Consider the following 26,714-nt stretch of genomic DNA (forward strand, 5'->3'; position numbering starts at 1 on the left):
TCGAAACGCACCGTAAGGATTAGGTATGTGTCGATACACCATTTTACGATTTTATCACTGATAACATGAAATCCGACAACTGACAGCTGGGACAGCGGTGTCTCTGAGGAAGATTTGGGGAAGAGTCTAATAATAATCAGGCCTAGGCTATGCTATCTGCACTACATTCCCCTTTTGTGAATTTACTGGATTTATTATTGCAGGCTAATACTAAGAAAAAGAAATCAAATCCTAGATTATAAGTGTACTTGAAGACATTTTTGATGTGAATGATATTCATCACCATGTAATTAAGCCCGTGAGATAGTAGTGTTACGTTTAGAAATCGAAATGTTAGTCAATTAAATACTCGTATTCAACGTCTAAAGGAAAATTGAGCTTGTTAACTGATGGGAAAACTAAACAAGCTATACAACAATTTTGGATTTTAACATTCAAACACACACACACACACACAAAGTTATCCATTGCCCAGTGGTTGCATTATGGTGATTCCAATTTCGTCTCAAGAAAGCATTTAGTGCTGTAATTCATCGCAATACCAATGCTCTAATCGTATATCATTCAGGCTAAAGTTAAACATAATTCAAGGCTATTGCAAAATGTAAAGTGATATGCGAGTAAAAAGCGGGTAAAATTCGATGGAGAAGTTTGCTTTGCAGTTCTGTCACTTCAATTCCACATCTTCTCAGAGATGACTACTTTCCTGAAGTGACTGTATGTTCAGCTTGATCAGATACACTCTGTTGTAGGGCTCTACACAAACCCTTTCTCTCTATATAGACAAACTGGGGGAAAAAAACCCCTGATGTTTTAGATTTAGGTTCTAGGAAGCACGGTGACTTAGTGGTTATCACATTTGCTTTGCCCCTCTGGGGTTGAGGGTTAAATTCCTGCCTTTGCCCTGTGTTTGTGTCTCTCTATGCTTTGGTAGATTCCTCCTCGTTCTACGGTTTCCCCCCCTGTCCGAAGACTTGCGTTCTAGGCTGATTAGCATCTCTAAATTGTCTGTAGTCTGCGTGAAAGTACATTATGATGAGTTGACACCCTGTCCGCGGTGTCCGCCACCTCATGCCCCAAGCCCCCTGGGATAGACTTCACATTTCTCATGTAGGAAAAGCAGTACAGGAAATGGATGAATGGGATGGATTTAGGTTCTGTCTGGACTTTCAGAAGTTAAGAGTGAGTAGAGTGGACTTTTCATCACTTCACCAGATTCACTGCTACTACATGTTGTAAAAAGTCACATACATCTTAGCAAACGTGTTGGAATTGGGAAGGAATTTACCTTCAAACGCTCAAAAAGGAAGCTTGACATTGACTTTGATTTACTCCTTCACATTTTAATGATCGAGATGAATGGGACATCATAGACCTCTTAATTATGTTCACACGCTTTGCTGCTTCTGAAATCTATCGTAAAGGCAATTTACACCAGATGCCACATGCAGCAGTTATGCTTTTATTTTAACAAGCGTTTCGGTCCACACCAGCTGCATCAGAGGCGTGTACGCCACACCGCCCCTTCTTTTCCTCTTCGTCTGTAGCATTTTTCAGATGCTCGCTTAAGTGAGGTATAAGTAAGCAGATTTTATTTCAAGTCGAAATCTTCAAAGAACTCGCAATCGTGCAACCTTTAGTTGCAGCGCAAAATGTTTGGTCATTACTTGTAATTATTTAAAAAAAAAACAAGGACTAATAGGCTGTTTGTTTAATGTCCTACTGTCTCATGCCATGTTTTTTTATTGAGCTGTGTTGTAATCACAGCTGCTCAACTTTGCCTTTCCTCGTCCGTCATGGTCCATTGTCAACATGTTAGTTTTCTTAACACAAATAAAGCACGCTGTTTAGCCGGAAGTGGACGTGCAATGCTTGCCGGGTGAATCGAACGCTCTGCTTCGTACATCTGCTATTTTTACTGCGTTATAACTGACCAGTCTGTAACCATTATTGACAATATTATCACAGAATTGTGTTACAAGCCATCGTGCCTTCGAGAAATATATGCAAATAAGCAGAAATGTGTATATATAGAACATATGACACATCCAATAAATACGCTCACACGTATATCTACATATGCTGTTTTGTTTAATTTAAACGTTTTCTAGATCTAAAAAAAATTTTATGTAGTGCAAAATAGTTTCATAATTTAATTTTTCCTCCTTTCTCTGTTTCTCTTCTTTTCTAAACCTGCTTTGAGACAACGTCCATTGTAAAAGGCGCTATACAAATAAATTGAATTAAAAATGATCCGTATTCACTTTCTATGATACTTTCCAATTAATAATTTGTGATTTGTGTGTAATTTGTGGGAATATTAACTCTTAAGTCACTTCCTGTAATGTTTAACACGTTTGAGATACTGCTCCACTTCTCCACGCACATCTTTTATATTCTTAGGTTTGCACTATGCAGCAACAAAAGTGTTTCTTGAACCATTTCTATGTTGAGCAGGAATTATGTTTGGTCTTACGGACAGAACTGAACCTCCTGGCAGAGGCAAGCAGATTTTGAGCTGAAATATCCTGGTACTCAAAATAATTAAAGAGGCCATCAAGAAACCTTGAACACATACACACACACATTTTAAACAAAAGCCCCAAAGCATTAAAGATCCATCAATATATTTTACACAGGCTGACCGAAACGTGTTCATGTTTATCTGTGTTTATAAGACGTGATGTCACTTATAGCACTAATGATGCTTGGTAAAGTTAAAAAGCCTCTTTTTATGAGATCATCTCAGGTAGGACATTTTCTTACAATCTATTTTGAATCTCAACAACCACAATTATTCTACTTCTACAATGAAATTCTCTAATGTTATTCATTAATTTTCGGGCTGATTTCTGACTCCGAAAACCATCCACCAGATCTGTGTGCAGAGACAGCATGCTCATGGGTCTGGGAATTTTCCACCTGTTTCAGCACGTCAGACTTATGGTTAAGCTACTAATTATCAGCATTAAAAAACCTTTTTTTTTTTTTTTTCCCCATGGCAGTTTTATTAAGACAATTAATTTATGTGCCACCTGATATTTAAACACCAGGACATGGGGAGCACAGCATCTTGGTGGTTAGCGCATCGCCTCGCACCTCCAGCGTTAGGGGCTAGATTTCTGTCTCTGCCCTGTGTACACTCCTGTGAGTTTGCATGTTCTCCCTGTGCTGTAAGGGTTTCCTCCAGGTACTTCGGTTTCCTCCTCCAGTCCAAAGACATGCACTGTAGCCTGATTGGAATCTCTAAGTTGTCCTCAGTGTGTAAATGGATGGGTGACCACCCCATCCAGGGTGTCCCCTGCCTAGTGCACTGCGTCACCTGGGATAGACTCCAGGTTCCACATGATCCTGTGTAGGATATGGAAACAGGACAACATCCCCTTTTTCTCCTTTAGTATCACAAACACAAAAACACAGACACCAATTAAAAATACCCTTTGTAAAAGGCAGCAAGTAAAGGTGTGCTTATATTCGATCACATGACCTTTCCCAGGTTTTCTTTTCAAACTCTCTTTATAAACTGACTGCATTCAAGAACAAATAAAAAATAATAGTTTTTACAAGAATAAGGGGCATTGGTGGCTCAGTGGTAGGTTTCTTGTCTACCATGTCCGCATGGTAGGCCTGGGTTCGATTCCCAGCCAATGCCAAAACCCCAGCCACTGAATGCAGTGCCGGTCCCAAGCCCGTATAAAATGGGAGGGTTGTGTCAGGAAAGGCATCCTGCGTAAAACCTGTGCCAAGTTGTTGTGTGGACCAGTTGGCCTGCTGTGGCGACCCCTCATGTACAAGGGAGCGGCCGAAAGATCAATATTAGTTTTACGAGAATGACAACTTGTTTGCCTTTATTTAAAATATGTAAAAGGGATGTCTATGAAGCTCATATTGTTAATTTTTATTAGAGCAAATATATTTAAAAAATCTCCTATTGTTTAATTGGAAATTTAGATTGATTCCATATTATTGTTGCTGCTGCAAATTTTTTTGGAAGGGTGCCAATAGTTTTGGAAGGCATCTTATAGACTTGGTTCTCAAGCCGACTAGCATCTGAGTAACGAGTGCTGTCCGTCAAGTCGTATCGATGCTTTTGTTTGAGAATGCAGTGTAGAGGTAATGAGAATGTTTGGAAGTGTCCATGGCAGCACTGTTGTGATTATTGACCCGGATACTCTCTTGTCACTGATACAAACAGGTGTTTTTCTGCCACTAAACTGCGTCTCCCGGTCGCCACGGTCTAATTTAAAACCAGCACTTTCATATCATTTCTATGCGGAGCATCCTTGCCGTTCTCGAGGCTGCTGTTTGCGAGGCGTTGTCAAGGAGATTGGCTTTGTCCAAACACTTCTTTTCGAGCTGATATTAATAGTTCTTGCGATAGTCTTGTAGCGTGCCAAGAACATTTCATCTAAAGTGTTTCTCGATTTGATTTACATCATGAAGTGTACCTGAGTGGGTGTATGATATTCTGTACAAATAAAGCACACGGAACCGCATGTGTGTGGATGGAAACGACAGAGGTGGTGGATACTTGAATGGGAGGATCACAAATTCTAATGATGCTATAGCTATTTGTGTGGCAGGAGTCCAAGAGAACATAACCAATCCTGCCGCCTGGGTGGGAAGTACGGCGTTCCTCTCTCTCTCTCGCTCTCTCTCTCGCTCTCGCTCTCGCTTGCTCTCGCTCTCCCCCTGTCAATCAGAGCGACACTAGCCAGTCTGCCAGCTCATGTAAGAGCGTAGTTTGGCTGAGAGCAGCAGTTTGAAAAAGATGCAGTAGCTGCACGTGTTAGCCTTCAAACCCTCCTAGCTCCTGGAAGAGAACTGACTTGACGTTGAAAATGACTGTACTTTGGGGTGAGAGGGTAAAAAAAATGACAAAATACGGTTATTAAACGCTAACGCTGGTCTGTGTGATATGCTGCTGGGTTACAGCTCAGTTCTTTTAGCAGCAAGTGACCTGGAAAGAGCTCTGCCAGTTCCAGCTCTGCTTTTTCACATGACACTATTTATTGATTCCTTCTGTTTCTCTGTCTCTGTTTCAGTGAAGCACGCTGCATGAATGCTTTACAACAAAGTTTGCGTCAAAGCAGTGGCGTAATACCGTATACAAATAATAAGAATAATCTGTGTCCATGTCATTTTGTAATAAGCTTAATAGCTTATGCTCTGTATGAATTATGTCGAAACTCTTTAAATATCAATCGTTTTTTTTTTCTCTAATCCACAGGGGCAAGCTATGCTATCAGCACACGGGCCCCTTCCTCTGGCGATGCTCCTCCCCTTTGGACAGAAAGCCCCTCCCTCTCCAGACAGTCACTCCCCCAGTCTGGTGCTCTGTCCTGGCAAGCTGCGATCACTGCGGCGAGAAACGCCAGGGCCGACGGCACCCAGACCATAAGTACATCGGACAGCGCTCCAATAGGCTCGCTGTCGCAGAGGAAGAGGCAGCAGTATGCCAAGAGCAAGAAGCAGGGTAGCGCCACCAATAGCAGGCCACCGCGGGCGCTCTTCTGCCTCACCCTCAACAACCCTATACGCCGGGCCTGCATCAGCCTGGTGGAGTGGAAGTATCCTTCCATCAGCTTCCGTCAACTCTCCTCCTCCTCCTCCGTTTCTCTGGGACTCCAAAGAGACATCATTTTGACAAACTAGCAAAATAATCCAACCAAAATGTTACAGCTAGGAAAGGAAGCTAGTGAATTTTGACGACAGAATGATTTTTACCAAGATATCTTCTTGGTATCAACACTTATAGCACTGTATTATCAGTATAGCATCATATGTCTTTTTTTTATTTTTCTATAGGAATTTATAATGAATAGAAGATTATAATCAAAAAAACTTAGATAATAAACTGGACCTGTGAAATGAAATAATTAGGAATAACTTTTTAGCAGCTAGTATTCTAGCAAAACCTTTCAAAATGCATTTGAATATCTCCATTTTTGCCTGTTGAGTGTACATTCCTTAACCATGTGTTTTTCCAGACCCTTTGATATCTTTATATTGCTCTCTATTTTTGCCAACTGCGTGGCCTTAGCTATTTACATCCCCTTCCCTGAAGACGATTCCAATTCAACTAATCACGACCTGGTGAGTACTCTCTCTCTTTCTCTCTCTCTCTCTCCCTCTCTCTCTCTCTCTCTCTCTCTCTATTTTTGTTTTTCCATTTGCAGAGATTCCCACTCATCGCAATCTGTTTCATTTCATCTCAAACAGATATTCAATCCTTTTCAGCTTGTTAGCGGAACAAATCCCTACACGTGTCCCACCATGATTCCTTGCTTGTACAGTATTTACTCAGATCTCTTATCAATGGCTCAGGTTACTCAGCGTAGTACACCTTGTATAGCGCTATCATGTTTCTCTGGTCTGGCCATTCAATAGCCTGTATACATTGGATACTTTGCTTGTTTGCAGTTATAACACAATCTAAATAACGATGTAAAGGAAGGAACCGTTACTGTAAAGTCTAGTGATTGTGCTGTTATCTACGCTTCTGATGAATTGTCTTCACTCCGTCACAGTTTAGCCCTTCAATTTACGTTGACGTCTCAGACCTTGTGACCGAGTAGATGAGCAGGTTTGATCCATCACGAGCAATCTAAAGGTGATAGTGACGAGAAGAAGAACTGACTTGAGGATGAAACCTTGAGAGGAAGCAAAGTCAAAATGGATCCCGCCTTCTTCTGGGTGGCAGCTGATATTATTGATTATTAATACGTCAAGTGTGCTGGTGTAGAAGGCAAGCAGTACTGAGTGGATTGGTTCTGGGATGAGTACAGGACAGGGTTTATGATTACTGCAGCAGTTTGTTTTCGATTTATAAGATTAAAGAGAATGAAGCAAAACTGTTGGTTTGTATTCCATTGGTCCATACAATGGATTTAAACATTTTTTCCACCATTTGGACACAACCAAAAGAGGATAAAAAGAGTTCAAAAAGTCTACATACCTCTGATTAAATGGCAGCGTTTTGCGATATTAAAGAACCAAACCAAGATAAATCATGTCAGAACTTTTTCTCATCTTTAATTCGAAATGTAATTTTTTAAAATTTCATATTAAAGATTTTCTAAATATTTAATTTTTCTTTTTTTCCCCCTGAAAAAATAGTTTCTTTTTCATTTAATTTATACATTTTGTCAATTTGTGTGGCCTATTTTATATTACATTTTTTATTTATTTATTTTTTAAACTAGGTTGTGTAGACTTTTTAGTTCCATCCAAGTTTAGATTTTTATAGCAACAGAACAGGGACATTCATTTTTAAAAAAAAAATCAAATATGTCTTCATCATTGATGAGCAACACAAACAACTCATGGAATCATTCCCATGCTAGGGGAGCTTCCTAATGACCGGTAGTGGCACAGATAAGTAGGAGTATGAATAAGAGATGGAGGAAATGGGACAGGGAAAGGTGACTCACTACAATGTTTACAGAAATATGGATTGAACTCAGACTGCCATGTATTATCGGGTGGGGGAGTGCTGGAAACAAGGGGATGAATACTTTTGGTCGTAACTCCAGTCCTGATCGGAAATACAGGATTGAGTAATATCACATGCAAAATATTTGCGGTTATTGTGCAGAAGTCTTCCGAGAAGCTTTATACTGTTTATGTTAACGCAATTCAGTAAAACATTGGACTGTCTTGCGTTAATATGATAAAGAATATAAACTATGCAGTGCAGTATGCAATATGCAGTGGAAGCTCTCTCTCTCTCTCTTTCTCTTTCTCTCTCACACACACACACACACACACACACTCTCACACACTCGTGTCCACACGGACAGACTGGATCTTGCGTCATCAGCAGCTCAGCACTGACTACATGTCTGCTGTCACAGTGGTGTTAGTGATGGAAGCAGCATGTGTGTTTGTGTGTGTATACATGCAGCTGAGGCTACTGTGTGTAGACAACTAGAAAGGGGGGGGGGTGGTTATGGAACCTCACTTCACCTTTTGCCTGTAGAGTTATTCAAAAGTAAGCATTTCCTTTTTTTATTCCAAGCATGATAAATATCTGGCGACTGAGAGAACTATGTTTAAAGCGTGCTTGGACCTCTGAGATCGCATTTGCAATTACAGCTCTGTTTATTGACTATTATTATTACTCAAAAAGTTGTCTTTATTCCTTTTTGATCCACAGCAGATATACACAAAGGGCTATATAAGCTATATAATAAAGACTGCAGGGGATAAAAGAGTAGGATCTTATGGAAAGGTTGTACGTCTCGGTGTATGAGGCGCTGGAGTTGTGTTACTGCTCTTACTGCAGGCTAGTAGATTAAACCCTGCTGCGGATTAGCAGCGTGTCGTGGGGTGGGGTGGGGGTGGTGGTGGGGGGGATAGTGTGGTTTCACGTGTGCCGTACGTCTGTCACAAGCTCATCAATTTACTGCGACCAAGCCTCTGTAGTTTATTTGTATGTTTTTGTAGTTGATTGAATGTTATAGTTGAAGTATTGTGCACACATTTAAGTCTTTATGTTGTTCAGAATTTGGCTTCAGGTACACGTTTATAAGCACTAGAATTAGAGATATATCGATATACAGGGAAGTGTCTCACATGGGGTGTGATAAGACTATCCTTCAATCGCTCCAAACCAAGTTGGAGAACAGCAGCGTAGGCTTAGGTGCAGTTTATTGAGCCGAGCCTCACCGATTATATCAGCTATTGAAGAAACTCTAACCTTGATGAAGTCCTCACTCACAGCTCCATACATTTAGCTGAGGAAAAATTAGGTCATAGGACATTGCGTTCATTGTCCTATTTAGTTCTATAGAATTGAGTTTTCATTCATTTCATTACATTTCATTACATTGAGTTTTCAAAAAATGGGGACCGTAACACGCAGTAATAGAGGCCCTCTGGGGCCATTCTGTCCCATGTTGCATAATAGGGGCTAGTTTAAAAACACGCCCTGGCTACCAAGATCTTCATTTATCAGTCCTTCCAGTATTTTGATGCAGCTTTTTTGTGCTTTTTGAACTGAAAAAAATGGCAAGATTCTTCTTTTAATCTCCTTGCAGTGAAGACACATATCTAATTTCTTTCTGTGATGGCTGTACTCATGTTCCACACATGTGAATCAACAAGGGCGGAAGGTGTGTTGTGATGATATCATATGATACGTACGGTGTAGCCCAAATATGTGGAGAATCTGTAATTTTGAAAAAATTCCTCCAAATATTGCAGAGTTGGCTTAATTTTCGCGTTCATTTCTGCAACTACAAAATCATGAAATTCTGGAGGGATAAACAGTGGAAGCTTGTTTATTCGGGCAGGTGAGGGTGAGTTTCACCAATTATATCAACCGTTCAACAAATATTAATCCTCAACTCCATCCATAGACTTCCAGTAACCTCTTTAGAGTGACCAACTAATTAAGAAATGTTGCTCTATAGATATTCTGCTGATTCTGCTCATTTTTCTTACCTTTGTGCCAGGTTTGTGTGGCAGTCCGGGTTCTCTATAGAGTTTGTTATATACTGTTGAAAAATGGGAACTGCAGCATGCACTAATGGAGACCCACTGGGGCATGAATCATGCTGCCCCATTCTCAGGAGAGAGGCAGCACACAGGGTGATTAATGGGGTTGCCAGATTGGGGCTAGTTTAAAAATACTTCGTGGCCATCAAGATCTTGATTTATAGCAAATCATCTAAATGAAATCGAATACATTTCTACACAGTGCAGGCAGCGTGTCTATGATGTACAACAATTCTATTGTAAGATATACTGCAAACACCAGGAGAGGGAAGGGGGATTATGGAGTGTATTATGCTCTTACAAAAAATCAGAAATGCTTCCCAAATAAAGGCTTGGTGGTGCTTTCAGTTGTTTTTTTTTTTTAATATACTTGGATTGGATTTTTTTCCTGAAACCTGGCAACCATTGTTAATAATTCGCTCAAACTCAGCTGAGCAAAGGTACATCTAAAACCGCTGAAAACAAGCTGCAATCTGAATGCTGTTGACTTTCAGCTGCCTATTACAGGGTTACTGAGTCTATATCATAAGAGTAAAAGCCTCTTAACTTGATTTTCTGCTGAAAAACAAATAAACGTCTTACCTGATCAGCAGGGGGGGAAAAAAGTAGAACCGTCACTCCTGAATTTCACTCCTTTGTCCTGTCGTTTTATAATATGAAACTCTTTCACTAGTCTTTGCTTTGTTTTCACTCTCATGCCCTCTCTTTCTCTGCTTTCGTGGCTGAAAATCGAGATGCTATGGCCCTCGACAGGTCTGAGTTGGCGTATGACAGACGCATAAATTTCACGCCAACCCTGAGACTACCCTTTGACACCTGTGAATTCCTTTTACAATATCCTATCATCACTTGACATAAATCCTTGTCAGTGTAGCTTGAAGTAACCCTAAATCCTTCCCCCTTTAAGCCTTTTTCATGATGATGAAAATAGAACACATTTTGCATAACTCACATGTCAGCATTTATTCAACATTCAGGTTATGTTCACAAAAAACATAAGGTCATCTTTATTGCAGGTTTTATTTTGTATGATAGTGTGATATCCTGCGACATGTCCCATAATGCACGTGTGTTCGTTCTTCTTGCCCAGTGTTCTTAGTATAAGCTCCAGATCCATCATGATCCTGACCAGACTAACGCTCCATAGTTATTCGCTCCCTCTCGGATAATTTTTGTGTAGTTACTCTCTATGATCGCTGTACTCATGTTCCAGCTATGAGTCGAAGAGGGCTTCGGCTGAAAGTGTGTCGAAGGTGACGTCACACGTGTCTCGGCTCAGATCTGCGGTTTTGTAAAATTTCAAGCTTCTCTAAATATCCCAGAGTTTTCTTGATTTAGCATTCGTTTCTGCGATCACAAAATAGCAATATTCTGGAGGAACTTGTATATGTCGCAAACAGATTCCAGTAATGTAAGTGCTTACTTCTCTTTATCCAGATATCTTTTATGCTAATCAAAGCCTGGGTTGATTTTTGTGAGTTTAAAGTTTGTTTGTTTTTGTTTTTTGTAAGAAACTTGGATAATAGTTAAAGTACTAAAGTTTGGTATGAAAAGCTTTTATTATTTTTGATGGCAAGGGACATAATTTTGTAAGACAGCCTCCATGGCGCCAAGATAACGATCAATATCGCAATAAGTCACAAGATTTAATACGTTATTCAACCACCTGCTGAAAGTGGTGCAGTGGGATTTAACCATTGCTTCATCTTTACCTTAGGAGAGGAATAAACTCATCTGTAGACTTCAGCCCAAAACACATCAGGTTTCAGGATCCAAAACATCAGCTGTCATGCTAATACCACCGTCAATGGCGTCATATTTACAATTCTCATTGATCATAAACATTAGCAGCATCCGGTAGTTATTTAATCAGCCAATCGTGTAGCAGCAGTGCAGCTCCAAGGCCAGCAGCTTCAGTTAATGTTCACATCAATCATCAGAACGGGGGGGGGAAATGTCATCTCAGTGATTTTGACTGGGGCGTGGTTGTTGGTGCCAGACAGGCTGGTTTGAATATTTCAGAAACTGCTGATCTCCTGAGAATTTCACACACACAACAGTCTCTAGAGTTTACTCAGTATGGTGGGAAAAAAAAAAACCAACTCGGCTCATATAATCGCTCTTCATAACTGAGGTAAGCATCTCGGAACACACAAAACACCTTGATCACCTTGAGCTGGATGAACTTCAACAGCATCAAGCTCCACTCCTCTCAGCCAAGAACAGGAGTCTGCGGCGATCATGAGCACAGACTCGACCAAACTGGACAGCTGAAGATATAAAAAAATAAAAACATCTGGTTGTTTTCCAAACTTCAAGTGTCCCGTTTCAGTGATCCTGTGCCAACTGGAGACTCAGAAAGGACAGGAGTGGAACCAAATATGGCCTTCTGCTGCTGTAGCCCATCCCCTAAACCACAGTTTGAGGGTTTTGTGTGATCTGAGATGCTTTTCTCCTTATGACAGTTGTAAAGAGTGATTTATTTAAGTTATTATATCCTTCTGTTAGCTTGAACTAATCTGGACATTTCCTCTGACCCTCTCTCATTAACAGGGCGTTTTCACCTACAGAAATATTACTAGCAGAAATACTACTAGCTGCTAGGTAGCTTACTACCTACCATTTTGAGTAAAATCTAGTGATCAGCACTTTCTAAAAACAATACACAAACCTATCTTGCACCAGTAATCATGCCCTGATTAAAGTCTGATGTTTGGGGTGAACAATACCAGAAGTTTTTAGTTTGCAGGATTGTATGCTTTGTGCCGCTGTAACACGATTGGCTGATAAGAGAATTGCATGAATGAGTAGGCATCTAGGTGTTCCAGATACCGTGTTTGATGAATCTATATATCCAGCATGATGTGTTGTTCATTATTATTGACTGCTGCTGAGAGAAGATCCTGCTCTTTTGTTTTTAGAAGGTACCACCAAAATCTGACCGTTATGTCGCTTGAGATCGCTGAATGTATTCCTTTATTGAACGCCATAGGAAGCAGGTAAGGAATGTCCACTTGCTAATTTCTTACAGGAAGGAATAACAAAAGCATAGCACATTACAAGTATTGCAATATATATCTGTACGTGTCTCTCAATATACACTGATCAGGCATAACATTATGACCAGTGACAGGTGAAGTGAATCTCCTCATCATGGCACCTGTTAGTGGGTGGGATATATTAGGCAGCAAGTGAACATTTTGTCCTCAAAGTTGATGTGTTAGAAGCAGGAAAAATGGCCTGACAGGATCAGAGCATCTCCAAAACTGCAGCTCTTGTGGGGTGTTCCCGGTCTGTCTATCAAAAGTGGTCCAAGGAAGGAACAGTGGTGAACCGGCGACAGGGTCATGGGCGGTCAAGGCTCATTGATGCACGTGGGGAGTGAGGTCTGGCCCGTGTGATCCGATCCAACAGACTGTTGCTCAAATTGTTGAAGAAGTTAATGCTGGTTCTGATAGAAAGGTGTCAGAATACACAGTGCATGATGGGTCAGGGCTGTTTTGGCAGCAAAAGGTGGACGCAACACAATATTAGGCAAGTGGTCATAATGTCAGCCTGATCAGTGTTTATCTCTAGTCTCAATTTTCTTGCCAAATGTTTATAAGCAAAGTTAAATACTCTTAGCATTTTCTTTTGTACATGCACAAGATTTAGGACCAGACAGAGTTGCAGTTGTATGCGAAGGGATCTTCCACAGAATATTTTGTGTGTGTGTGTGTGTGTTTTCAGATCTTTCTTTGGATGGCCTTCAGATAATAAATAGGGCTCAAGAAGAACAGCTTAGAAAGTGGAGTGGGCCTGTGTGTGTGTGTGTGCCAAAAAGTATTCCCAGAAAATGTCAGGTTGTGTCTATCTAACTGTGGGGATTAAGAGTTTAGCCAGAGAGCAGACAGAAATGAGTCAGAATAAGCAGCACTGTGTGTATGTGTGTGTACTTGTGTGTGGATCTCACTAAAAGGGGTGTATTTAACTTTAGGTTTTTGGATAATGTCATTTTTTTTCTTTCACTGTGTAGTTAACATGCGAGTTCAAAGGATATGTGGGTGTTCTGTGTATTACTTACTGTAGCCTGTGTGTGTGTGTGTGTGTGTGTGTGTGTGTGTGTGTGTATTGATTCTATTGAGCAGAGCATATTGTTTTCCAGTCTCTGGCCCTGCAGTGGGTGAGAAATCGCAATAAATACCTAACGAGCACTCATAGGCACTAGCAGCTTGACATATCCCTCGTACCATTTGAAATATTTTGCTGGATAAACAAATCGATGGCAAACTAAAACAATCCTGCTTGTGATATCTAAATAAAACGAGGAACGAGCAGGTCGACTTGGAAACAGTTGATTAGTGAAGACACGGTGTTCTCACCGAAAGCAGCGCAGCAGTTTCTTTACTCCCTGGTGAACATCCATGTGTGTATTTTATAACCTGATAGTAGGCACAAAGCCATAAAAACATTCCCGCTACCATAGCGATGATCCGGCAGCACTCTTATACAGCGTGGTCTGTCTATTCAGCCGACTTTTCTATTACTTTTAGCATCCTTAACAGGACGTCTAATAGGGGGAAAACGGGGATGATAATAAGCTGCTTTATAAAGACTCCTAAACCTTCTGCTTTCTCGTTTTGTCATTGCATATATCTCTTGTACTACAGCAGATTAGTGCTCTTTAGCTCAGGGACTGTATGTGGGTTTTATTTTTGAGTGGGTGTGTGACAACAGGAGGATCAGACACACACACACACACACACATTTGTCGTACTATCCTTGGGAGGACCTTCCTTTTGACATAATTATGAATGCAATGTATTGATGCTATGCTGCATCTAAATCAATCTGCAGACGTAACCACGGTAACCGAAAGTTAAAGAAAAAAGTAAAAGTGGTTTACTTTATGGGGACCAGATAAAAGGTTGAAACTGTCAGATATTCCTTTTCTTGAGGGGACATTTGGCCGGTCCTACCAAAATACAACAAATTTACCCCCAAACTCACCTCCACCCTCTGTCTCTCTCTCTCTCTCTCTCTCTTACACACACACACTCACCTGTGCTAACCTTTCCTGCATGACTAGCCCCGAGGCTCGTGTAAAACGGAAGTAGGCTGTTTTTTTTTTTTCATCAGGTCATCATTTCATTGTTTCAACAGAACGACGCACACGAAACCCTGACTGTGTAAACATGTCAACGGGTCACAGCGCTGAATGTTTTTATTCAGTCCTTCCACAGATGCTAAACAGGAACGTGACGTAGTTATGAGAGAGAATACAAAAATGGAAGTCTGGACTCTGGTCCTCAATTGCTTAATTAAAAATAATGAGGAAATCCATTCAGCAGGAAGCCTACAAGAATTCGCCTTTATATGGGCGTGCAGGGTCTTCTCTGATCATAGCCCCGCCCCTTGATGGGATTGGACTGGATGTGATTTGCACAAGATTGCACTGAATTGGTTAATTTACTTTTTAGCCTTTAGTTCTATGTTGTATTATGTAGCTCTGTGTCTTTATGTAGCACCAGGGTCCTGGAGGAACGTCGTTTTATTTCGCTGTGTACTTCGTCAGCTGTATATAAGATTGAAAAGCCTATTGACTCGATTTGACGGTGCACGACTGCAGCACACTGATGAAACAGGAAGTCTGTCATAAATGTCAATCTTCTCTTGTTTGTTTATCACTGAGAGATAACGTGACATAAGTGCTGCTTGCTTTTCAGTGTGACACGTTGCCACAAAACAGAAGCTGTACCTATTGCATTATAAGCATCACATCATAGCTGTTGAATTTTTCAGCCATGATACTGTATTGCATATGAACTCTTCAAGCTCTAATAAACCTACAGTGACTAGTCTCTCCCTCACCCAGCACACGTTTTGTCTTAATTTGGTCTGCAACTCTTCTGGAAAGAAATTCCATTAAGAATAAACTTGAATTTTGCAATATTAACAGAGAAGTATATACACTAAGGTTATCATGGATTCTTTACTACATCCACTCTCTACTGGAGTGCAGTGTGTCTGCCTGGAGATTAGAGAAGCTTATCATGAAATAAATATAGCACACATGCAGTGGAAGGAGGTGGAAAACTGAGCAGCCAAAAAAGGAAAAAAAAATCCTAAGCCACAACATAATCACCATCATGCAAAAGAAAATATTATTGTGACTGCATACAGGGTATATGACGCTGTTACATTCCTAACATTAGTTAATGAGAGTTTTTTGTCTGTTCGGGTTTTCCGACACAGGAATCTGTGCTTGGTGTCATCTCTTGCTATTGCTTTTCAGTGTGACACGTTGTCCTCAGGGTGTCCCTTTTCATTTCACTGCAATCACGTGTACTTGAATGAATTTTGGTAGTGGTCCTTCATTTATGGAAGCAGGGATCAAAGACTTAGAAATACATTGGGAAGCTGCTATATGGTGTTGTCTGGACATATTGTACTTGCTATTTTCTATGTTAATGGGCTTTAAAGGGTTGAATGTGTTGGTGCTTAGGTTACCTGCATCCATGTTGTTGTTGTTGTTGTTGTTGTTGTTGTTATCGTTCTTTCGGCTGCTACCTGCTCAGGGTCACCACAGTGGATCATTTGGTCCACATGTTTCGATTTGGCACAGGTTTTACTCCGGATGCCCTTCCTGCCGCAACCCTCCCATTTAATCCAGGCTTGGGACCGGCACTGAGAGTTAACTCTTCAGTGGCTGGGTTAGCGCCCTGCCCGGGAATCGAACCCGGGCCACGGCAATGAGAGTGTGGGATCCTGCTGGCACACTGTATATAAAGGTGTACATGACAAATAAAAATGATTGTAATGATGTCATATTAGAAAAAACATCTTGTGTTGCACATTTTCCCCCAGAATCCTCCAGTTTTTTGGACTTTGATTGCACTTTTAAGAAATAAATATCACAACATCACATACACATACATTTTGATTTTCTCTAAAACACCACACCATGTGTATTCTTCCAAATTTGTCCTTGTCTGTCCCCGATGCTTCCCGGTGAGTCACAACACAGTCACTTACAAACATATCAGCAAAAATCAAACCTTCCTAACAAGCGTGACCTATATCTCTTTTTATAAACACATGTAGCAGATGCTTCAGTAAGCAAGATGAGAAATCTTTTACGTCTAATAATCGCAATTAGTTTTTAAAAACAGATCTGTCTATCTAGAGATGTGCGTCGAGCGATCGGGTCTCGATGAACAGGACGATCTTAGTCATGGCAGCGCACTGACTCATTCTGTCCTTCACTGATGGCCAAACTTAATCGTTTTCCAAGAAAAATGATGTCATTCAAAGACTTTCATATGGACTCAAAATTGGATTTGTTTGGAGTTGGCGCCAGAGTATTTCATATTAGGTCTATGAGAGTTTTTGTGCAATTATTTAATTCACTTTTATTTGTATAGCATTTTTAACAATGTCACAAAGCAGCTTTACACATATCAAGGTATCTGGGTATCAAGGTATTGTCAAGGTATGTTCTTGTTGCCCTTTAGATGCTCCCTGTTCAAGGTCACTACAGAGAGTTAACCCCTCAGTGGTTGGGTCGGGTCGGTTCCCTGCCCAGGAATCAAACCCTAGCTTCAGCGGTAAGATCACATGGATCACCAGGGTGGAAAACCCCCCTGAAATGATATGAGGAAGAATCCTTGAGATCATCCAGACTCAAAAGGAAACCTGGATGACATTAAATAGTTTCATTCTAAAAACAAATCAAGTCAAGTCAAAGTCAAAGAAGCTTTATTGTCACTTCAACCATATATAGCTGATGCAGTACACAGTGAAGTGAAACAACGTTCCTCCTAGACCAGAGGTGCTACACATACAAAGACAAAGTACAATGACGCAGACAAACATAGAGCTAAACATAGAGATGAAAAATAACCTATACTTAAGGTGCAATAAAAACTAAATAAAGTAGACATACAACAGAAGCGCACAGGATGACAAGACAAGACAGTGCAGACAAACAACATATAGACCGACTTTTGTGCAGATAGCAGTGTATACAGTGAGTGCAAATAAGAAATTGACATTTTGTGCAAAGAACAGTGTATACAGTGAATGCAAATATTAAAGTGACACATGTAAACAGGATTAATATAAAAAATGTAAAGTGACATGCGTGCAAACAGGACAATTTAGTGTGTGTGTGTGTGTCCAGCACAGTTCAGTTCTTCTTGGTACACAGTTTTCAGCTTTTGTACATGTGTGTTATGTACGTGTGTGTACGTGTCCAGCACAGTTCAGTTCTCCTGTTGAGATCAGATCTTGGATGTATATGTGTGTGTGTGTGTGTGATCAGTTCAGCTCAGTTCTCTGTTGAGATACCTGATTGCCTGAGGTAAGAAACTGTTTAACAGTCTGGTTGTGCGGGTCCGGTACCTCTTTCCGGATGGCAGAAGGGTGAAGTGTGTGTGTGAGGGGTGTGTGGGATCATCCACAATGCTGTTGGCTTTGCGGATGCAGCGTGTGAAATAAATGTCTGAAATAGAGGGAAGAGAGACTCTGTTGATCTTCTCAGCTGTCCTCACTATCCGCTGAAGGGTCTTGTGATCCGAGACAGTGCAATTCCCAAACCAGGCAGTGATGCAGCTGCTCAGGATGCTCTCGATGGTCCCTCTGTAGAAGGTGGTCAGGATGGGAGGTGGAAGATGAGCCATCCTCAGCCTTCCTAGGAAGTAGAGATGCTGCTGGGCCTTTCTGGTGATGGAGCTGGTGTTGAGTGACCAGGTGAGGTCCTCCGCCAGGTGAACACCAAGGAATTTGGTGCTCTTGACGATCTCCACGATGGACCCATCGATGTTCAGTAGAGAATGGTCACTCTGTTCTCCTGAAGTCAACAACCATCTCTTTAGTCCTGTCGACGTTCAGAGACAGGTTACACCAGGCTGCTAGTTGTTGCACCTTCTGTCTATACGCTGACTCGTCGTTCTTGCTGATGAGACCCACCACGGTCGTGGCATCGGCGAACTTGATGATGTGGTTGGAGCTGTGCATTGCTGCACAGTCATGAGTCAGCAGAGTGAACAGCAGTGGACTGAGCACACAGCCCTGAGGAGCTCCAGTGTTCAGTGTGGTGGTGCTGGAGATGCTGTTCCCAGTCAGGAAACCCAGGATCCAATTGCAGAGGGAGGTATTGATGCCCAGCAAACTCAGCTTCTCGATCAGGTGCTCTCTATAACTATAACTATTACAACTAGTATAACTATAACTCTATAACTATAACAAATGGCCTCTATAACTGTACAATACAGTCAAAAATGTGCAATTGTGTAACCAGGAAATTCTTTCAAGTTTTATCTTGTTGAAGATATCAACTGTTCACTTGAGTGTGAAACTGTTTGTGGTAATTGCAGTCCAAAGCCATCTTCATTTTAAGTGCTACTATTCACAACAATCCCATTTATCTCCATCTATCTGTCCATCTCAAGCCAAGCCAAGTCAAGAAGAAGCTTTTATTTTATTTTAACTGTATACCACTGCTGAGTTCCTCTACTGGCTTTAGATTTAAAGCACTGATGCTTGCCTACAAAGCCAAGAATGGACCAGCACCCTCTTACCTCAAGCTCTTATTACTCCTCACACTGCACCTCGCTCCCTCAGATCCACTAGCACTGCTCGACTGGTCCCACCATCTCTCAGGATATAAGGTAGGTATACAGCTAGATTCTTATCTGTTCTGGCACCGAGGTGGCGGAACGAACTTCCCCTAGATTGTCCGTACAGCCAAGTCACTGACCGTCTTCAAATGACGGATGAAGACCTACCTCTTCCTGAAGCACTTAAACTAATTTTATGTATTGTTGTTTGTTCATTTAAAAACCAACACAGTTTTTAGGCTGATGGTATCCTAAGTCTGTGACTTATTGAACCAGTGTTAATGTATTCAGTGATAGAGACTTCAAAGCAGTCTTGTAGGTCGCTCTGGATAAGAGCGTCTGGTGTAAAATGTAACGATGATCCTCCAGGACAATGATGCTAGATAAAATACATAACCACAAGAAACAACACAGAACTGAGTACTCTGCACAGTACTGTGTAAAGTGTGTTTGTGCAAGACTGTGCAAGACCTAACAGTATAATAATAATAATGATGATGATGATGATGATAAGAGAAAACGTGTGGTCATCCTTAGCATCAGTGAAAGTGTAAGAACTATGTGACATGTAGACGGGTATGGAGGCTCAGTGGTGAAGGTGTTGGACTACTGATCGGAAGGTTGTGATTTCAAATCCCAGGTCCACTAAGTTGCCACTGCTGGGCCCCTGAGCAAGGCCCTTAACCCTCAATTGCTCAGTTGTTAAAAAAAAAGAGATAAAATTGTATGGATAAGTGTGTCTGCCAAATGCCAGAAATGTAAATGTAAGAGCTCCAAGCAGAAGCAGGGCATCAGGATGCATCAGGCAGGTCCGGAGAGCAGAAGGCATCAGGATGGATCGGGCAGATCCAGAGAGCAGAAGGCATCAGGATGGATCGGGCAGATCCAGAGAGCAGGAGGCATCAGGATGGATCGGGCAGATCCAGAGAGCAGGAGGCATCAGGATGGATCGGGCAGATCCAGAGAGCAGGAGGCATCAGGATGGATCGGGCAGATCCAGAGAGCAGGAGGCATCAGGATGGATCGGGCAGATCCAGAGAGCAGGAGGCATCAGGATGGATCGGGCAGATCCAGAGAGCAGGAGGCATCAGGATGGATCGGGCAGATCCAGAGAGCAGGAGGCATCAGGATGGATCGGGCAGATCCAGAGAGCAGGAGGCATCAGGATGGATCGGGCAGATCCAGAGAGCAGGAGGCATCAGGATGGATCGGGCAGGTCCAGGGAGCAGGAGGCATCAGGATGGATCGGGCAGGTCCAGAGAGCAGGAGGCATCAGGATGGATCGGGCAGGTCCAGAGAGCAGGAGGCATCAGGATGGATCGGGCAGGTCCAGAGAGCAGGAGGCATCAGGATGGATCGGGCAGGTCCAGAGAGCAGGAGGCATCAGGATGGATCGGGCAGGTCCAGAGAGCAGGAGGCATCAGGATGGATCGGGCAGGTCCAGAGAGCAGGAGGCATCAGGATGGATCGGGCAGGTCCAGAGAGCAGGAGGCATCAGGATGGATCGGGCAGGTCCAGAGAGCAGGAGGCATCAGGATGGATCGGGCAGGTCCAGAGAGCAGGAGGCATCAGGATGGATCGGGCAGGTCCAGAGAGCAGGAGGCATCAGGATGGATCGGGCAGGTCCAGAGAGCAGGAGGCATCAGGATGGATCGGGCAGGTCCAGAGAGCAGGAGGCATCAGGATGGATCGGGCAGGTCCAGAGAGCAGGAGGCATCAGGATGGATCGGGCAGGTCCAGAGAGCAGGAGGCATCAGGATGGATCGGGCAGGTCCAGAGAGCAGGAGGCATCAGGATGGATCGGGCAGGTCCAGAGAGCAGGAGGCATCAGGATGGATCGGGCAGGTCCAGAGAGCAGGAGGCATCAGGATGACTGCTGTCTCAAGAGTCCACCAATGTGTAATGTCATGAAGATGTTAAGTCAAAGCAACACTGCCGACTAAGATATCCTTTTTTTTTTTTTTTAATTGGATTTAGATTATTGCAGAAAATAAACTCTGTGACCAAGAAAAAGATGACAGAGGATTCTAAAGAGGTTTAAAAAAAAAAAAGTTAGGTGTATCTAAAAATTTTTAACAGGAGACAATTTATTTAATGAACTTTTCAAATTGTTGCACTCTCAGGAGTAAAGGTCATCATTCACATTAGGTAGCACTGAAGGGCTAAATTTGGTGTCTGTGTGTGTGTGTGTGTGAGAGAGAGAGAGACAGTGTGTGGTTTTCTACTTCCTCTTAATCACTCTTATGTTCTCTCGTTGCGTTCTTGGCTGCACACTCCGATCACGCTGGCGGGACGTCGACAGAAGCCCATCACGCCGTCCGAGCGTGGTCCGGTGTTGTGAATGGATCCGTGCTCGTGTGTCCATGCGTGTGTTTAGATTAGACGAAGTGTCAACAGCTTTTTGTCACACGTGTGTCAGGAGTGTCTGGCGTACAGAGGTGTCAACAGTAGTTCACAGGTGTGTGTGTGTGTGTGTGTGTGTGTGTGTGTGTGAGTGTGTTTGATCTGAGTGAAATGTCAATAGTGGGGATGACGGACTTGAGGCTGCTCCAGATGCGCTACAATTTGTTCAAATTACACACTGAGTGAAAAGCAGAAAAAAAAGACCACTCAGGCGCAGTCTTGAACCGAGATTGTCCTTTTTTTTTAATATATATATATTTTTAACCCCATTCAAACGTTTACCCTGCCGCTTTAGCAAACGGTTCATCCACCCAGACATCCTTCTACCGATTCATCTGTCCATCCAACCATTCATCCATCTGTCTCTTTCCATTCGCTCTCTTAAAGGTTCAGCATGGATGTGTTGGCAAGCTTAGCAGCACTTAACACAGGTGATTTACCCAAGCCTCACAGCAAACGCAAGCTGTCACTTGCTTGTCTGCTGATCTTGCACCTCAAGGGGAAAAGCTTATCTTTCCACTTAAACAGAAACAAATTTGCTGGACCATGCTAGAATGAGCGAAGATCAGAGATCATTCTGACAATGTCATCTAAACCATTGTAGATTTTTCTCCAGGATGGACATTATCATAAATTCTTTAACTAGCCCATCTGGCAAGATCTAATCTAGCTGCCCACGCTTACGATTTGGTTGCCCGGAAACCAAATTGACCTGCCTGAAACAATGGCAGCTAATGTAATGCAATGAAGTATAGTGAGCTAGTTAGTCTAAATAGACACAAATGAGGGTTGACATTCCCGTATTTAGGACAAATGATTCATAGTCATTCACCAAATTGACTGTCCCTTTAAATGTTTTAGATGTTTCTAGAAACTGACATAAAGACATTGATTTGTCATAATTAGGAGTTAACTGGAAGTGTACCCATGGTTGTATTTTAGGTCCAGTAGCTTTTTGTTCTTGATATCATGGGAAAATCTGCAAAAAAAAAAAAAGATGAAGCATGGGGGTGGTAGCATTGTGTTGTCAAGATGAGTTACAGCTATGTAAATGTTTTATTGTGTTTTATTATTTTTGTATTCCTGAAAGAGAAAATAACAACGGATTTAGTCATGGTCTTAGCAAAGGTGTATTAAGTCTGGGCTGGAATGCTGGTATCGAGAATCTATGGGACATTGTATGTCCTGGAGGCGGAGCTTTGTGAATATGGATGGGAATCATTCAAATGTTGAACACAGCCGTAAATTAGAGACCTAATCTTGGAAAAAGAACAGTGTTAATCTTAAGTAATGCACCATTTAAATGTCTTTAGCCTAAATGTATATACACGTAAACCTTCAGCCTCGATGATTAGGACAATGCAAGCTAATTAATCCAGCTACTAAGCTCTCTTTGTTTTAATATGTTCAACAATAAAACTTTTTGGTTTGTGACGATGAATAATTAGCAGGTTTTTTTTTTTTTCTTTCTCTGGATGCTGAATGAGTGCGAAAAAATATGGACTATTAATATCTACTGTTTAAAGCAATTAAATCCAGCTTCTTTTTGCTGTCTTTTTTTTTGTCACCACATAAGGAAACTGTATTCATCAATTTAATTACTAGATTTTGTGCCATGCATTTTGTTAATATGTGGAAATGACATTTTTGCTGAATCTACATCTCATCTTCGGGCCCCTTTTCTATCACAGCCATGGCCTTTTTCGGGATTTTAAGATCGGTCATCCATCACCGTAACAGAAATAGGAGGTGTTTCATTGCTTAATTAGGTGTCAATCAATGAAATTCCCTTTAGTGTCCAGGTCATCATTAGAGCACTGAGACCTGCTGATCTATGGCACCAGAATGGTGCAATATAGAAATAAAGATCCAGTGTGCTGAGTGAAATGCCTTGTTGATGAGAGAGGTCATGTGAGAATGACCAGAGGTGGAGTTGGATAAGCTATAACAGCAGAAGACCACATCAGGTTCCACTTCTGTCAGCCAAGAACAGAATGCAGAGGCTGTAGTGGACACAGACACACACAAAAATCTTGCCTGCTCTGATGAATCGTGATTTCTGCTGAGGTACACAGATGATCGGGTCAGATTCTTATGCTCCAACAGCATGAATCCATGGATCCAACCTGCTTTATGTCAACTGTCCAGGCTAGTGGAGGTGGTGTAATGGAATGGCACACTTTCTTGGCACACTTTGGGCCTGTTAATACCAATCAATCATTGCGTGAATGCCATGGGTTATTTAAGTGTTGTTGCTGATCATATACATCCCTTTAAAGCCACAATTAACCATCTTCTAATGGCTACATCCAGAGTGATAATGCACCATGTCACAAAGCAAGAGACATCGCTTTCATAAAGATGACAGTGAGGTCAGTGTTCAGTGGTCTATCTAGTCACTGGATCTGAATCCTGTAGAAAACCTTTGGGATGTGGTGGAACGGGAGATTCTCAGAACAAAAGTACACCTGAAAAATCTGCAGGAACTGTGTGATGTAATCATGTCAGCATGGACCAGAATCTCATAGAAATGTTTTAAACATCTTGTGGAATCTATACCTTGAAGAATTGAGGCTGTTTTGAGAGCAAGGGGAGGCTTTACTCAGTATTAGTATAGTGTTCCTAAAAAAGGACATTACTGCCACATCTCCATATAAAACTAATACAATCTGAATAGACAGTTTGTTGTTTAAATTGGAGAAGGATTGTCTCCTGGTTACGAGTTATAGTGACTAGTTTGTGACTTAGGATGAAGCTCAAGGGTGAAGAAAGAGGTCCAGGCTCAGACCCCTCCTGTGTTGTGTTGTGAGTAAACCTTCATGAGCTTTCTTCGGGCAAACAGAGCTTGCTGAAGTTCACACCCCTTTTACTGCATCCACTGCATTCAGTCAAGTAACACAAAGGAGAGATTTGAGTAACCATGACAACAAACCCGGACCGGTTGTGACTGAGACCTCTGGTGGACAGAGAGGGGATTTTGGTGTTTCAGGTTCCTTTGCACACATAAAGAAACAGAACTGATTAATTTAGAACCTGATTAATATGATTCATCACTCGATTCATATATGGAACTTTTAATTGGTTCTCTATAGAAACATTTTAAAGGAGTCACTTAAAAGAACCAAGTGGGGTTATTTGAATCCAAGTTAAATGATTCTTTTGAGAGCCATTTACGTGTTCTTTTTCATTATTTATTTATTTATCTATCTATCTATTTATTTACTTATTATAACAAATTTAGACAATATAGCAAATTCAAACACAATCTAAATTTTATGTTAACAATAACATTGTTGTTGTTGTCCTCCGGCTGCTTGCTGTTCCGGGTTCCCACAGCGCATCATCTGGTCCGCATATTTAATTTTGGCACAGGTAAATTTTACGCCGGATGCCCTTAAATCCCATTTTATCTGGGCTTGGGACCAGCACTGAGAGTTAACCCCTCTGTGGCTTGGTTGGTTCCCTGCCACATGGTATCTTGCCACTGGACCACCAGGGACCAAAAACACTGTTTTAGTGAATATATAGTATATATCTGGCATAACATTATGACCACCTACCTAATATTGTGTTGGCTCCCCTTTTGCTGACAAACCAGCCCTGACCCTTCATGCAATGTGTATTCTGACACCTTTCTATCAGAACCAACATTAACTTCTTCAGCAATTTGAGCAACAGTAGCTCGTCTGTTGGATCGGATCACACGGGCCAGCCTTCACTCCTCCTAACTTTGGATATATATATATACATACATATATATATATATATTTACAGGGGTTGGACAATGAAACTGAAACGCCTGGTTTTAGACCACAATAATTCATTAGTATGGTGTAGGGCCTCCTTTTGCGGCCAATACAGCATCGATTCGTCTTGGGAATGACAGATACAAGTCCTGCACAGTGGCCAGAGGGATTTTGAGCCATTCTTCTTGCAAAATAGTGGCCAGGTCACTACTTGATGCTGGTGGAGGAAAACGTTTCCTGACTCGCTCCTCCAAAACACCCCAAAGTGGCTCAATAATATTTAGATCTGGTGACTGTGCAGGCCATGGGAGATGTTCAACTTCACTTTCATGTTCATCAAACCACTCTGTCACCAGTCTTGCTGTGTGTATTGGTGCATTATCATCCTGATACACGGCACCGCCTTCAGGATACAATGTTTGAACCACTGGGTGCACATGGTCCTCCAGAATGGTTCGGTAGTCCTTGGCAGTGACGCGCCCATCTAGCACAAGTATTGGGCCTAGGGAATGCCATGATATTGCAGCCCAAACCATCACTGATCCACCCCCATGCTTCACTCTGGGCATGCAACAGTCTGGGTGGTACGCTTCTTTGGGGCTTCTCCACACCGTAACTCTCCCGGATGTGGGAAAGACAGTGAAGGTGGACTCATCAGAGAACAATACATGTTTCACGTTGTCCACAGCCCAAGATTTTCACACCATTGAAACCGATGTTTGGCATTGGCACGAGTGACCAAAGGTTTGGCTCTAGCAGCCTGGCCATGTACATTGACCCTGTGGAGCTCCCGACAGACAGTTTTGGTGGAAACAGGAGAGTTGAAGTGCACATTTAATTCTGCAGTGAGTTGGGCAGCTGTGGTTTTATGTTTTTTGGATACAATCCGGGTTAGCACCCGGACATCCCTTTCAGACAGCTTCCTCTTGCGTCCACAGTTACTCCTGTTGGATGTGGTTCGTCCTTCTTGGTGGTATGCTGACATTACCCTGGATACCGTGGCTCTTGATACATCACAAAGACTGGCTGTCTTAGTCACAGATGCACCAGCGAGACGTGCACCAACAATTTCTTTTGAACTCTGATATGTCACCCATAATGTGTGCGTTGCAATATATTAAGCAAAACTGTGCTATTACTCTGCTAATTAAACCTTCACACTCTGCTCTTACTGGTGGAATGTGCAGTCAATGAAGATCGGCCACCAGGCTGGTCAAATTTAGCCATGAAACCTCCAACACTAAATTGGCCAGTGTTTCAGTTTCATTGTCCAACCCCTGTGTGTGTGATATATATATATATATATATATATATATATATATATATATATATATATATATATATATATATATATATATATATTTATATAAAATTTTCATTTAAATCAAAGTTCTCTTGGCCAAATACAGAACCCCAGGGTTCGATATAGAATCTTATATAGACTATTATCTATCTATCTATCTAT

General features: G+C 41.8%; 1 protein-coding gene across 11 annotated transcripts in view; it reads left to right on the forward strand.

Moving 5' to 3' along the window:
• cacna1db (calcium channel, voltage-dependent, L type, alpha 1D subunit, b) overlaps nucleotides 1-26,714 on the forward strand; it is a 137,771-nt gene that overhangs the window by 18,810 nt on the left and 92,247 nt on the right. For all 11 annotated transcript variants that reach the window (XM_058389582.1, XM_058389583.1, XM_058389593.1 and 8 more), the window contains 2 exons: nucleotides 5,231-5,570; nucleotides 5,991-6,096. In XM_058389582.1, the coding sequence (XP_058245565.1) occupies nucleotides 5,231-5,570; nucleotides 5,991-6,096 (446 nt within the window). The remainder of the gene's footprint in view (nucleotides 1-5,230; nucleotides 5,571-5,990; nucleotides 6,097-26,714) is intronic.

Source organism: Hemibagrus wyckioides, linkage group LG05 (assembly GCF_019097595.1).
Source record: "Hemibagrus wyckioides isolate EC202008001 linkage group LG05, SWU_Hwy_1.0, whole genome shotgun sequence".
In the NCBI taxonomy this organism is placed as follows: Eukaryota; Metazoa; Chordata; class Actinopteri; order Siluriformes; family Bagridae; genus Hemibagrus; species Hemibagrus wyckioides.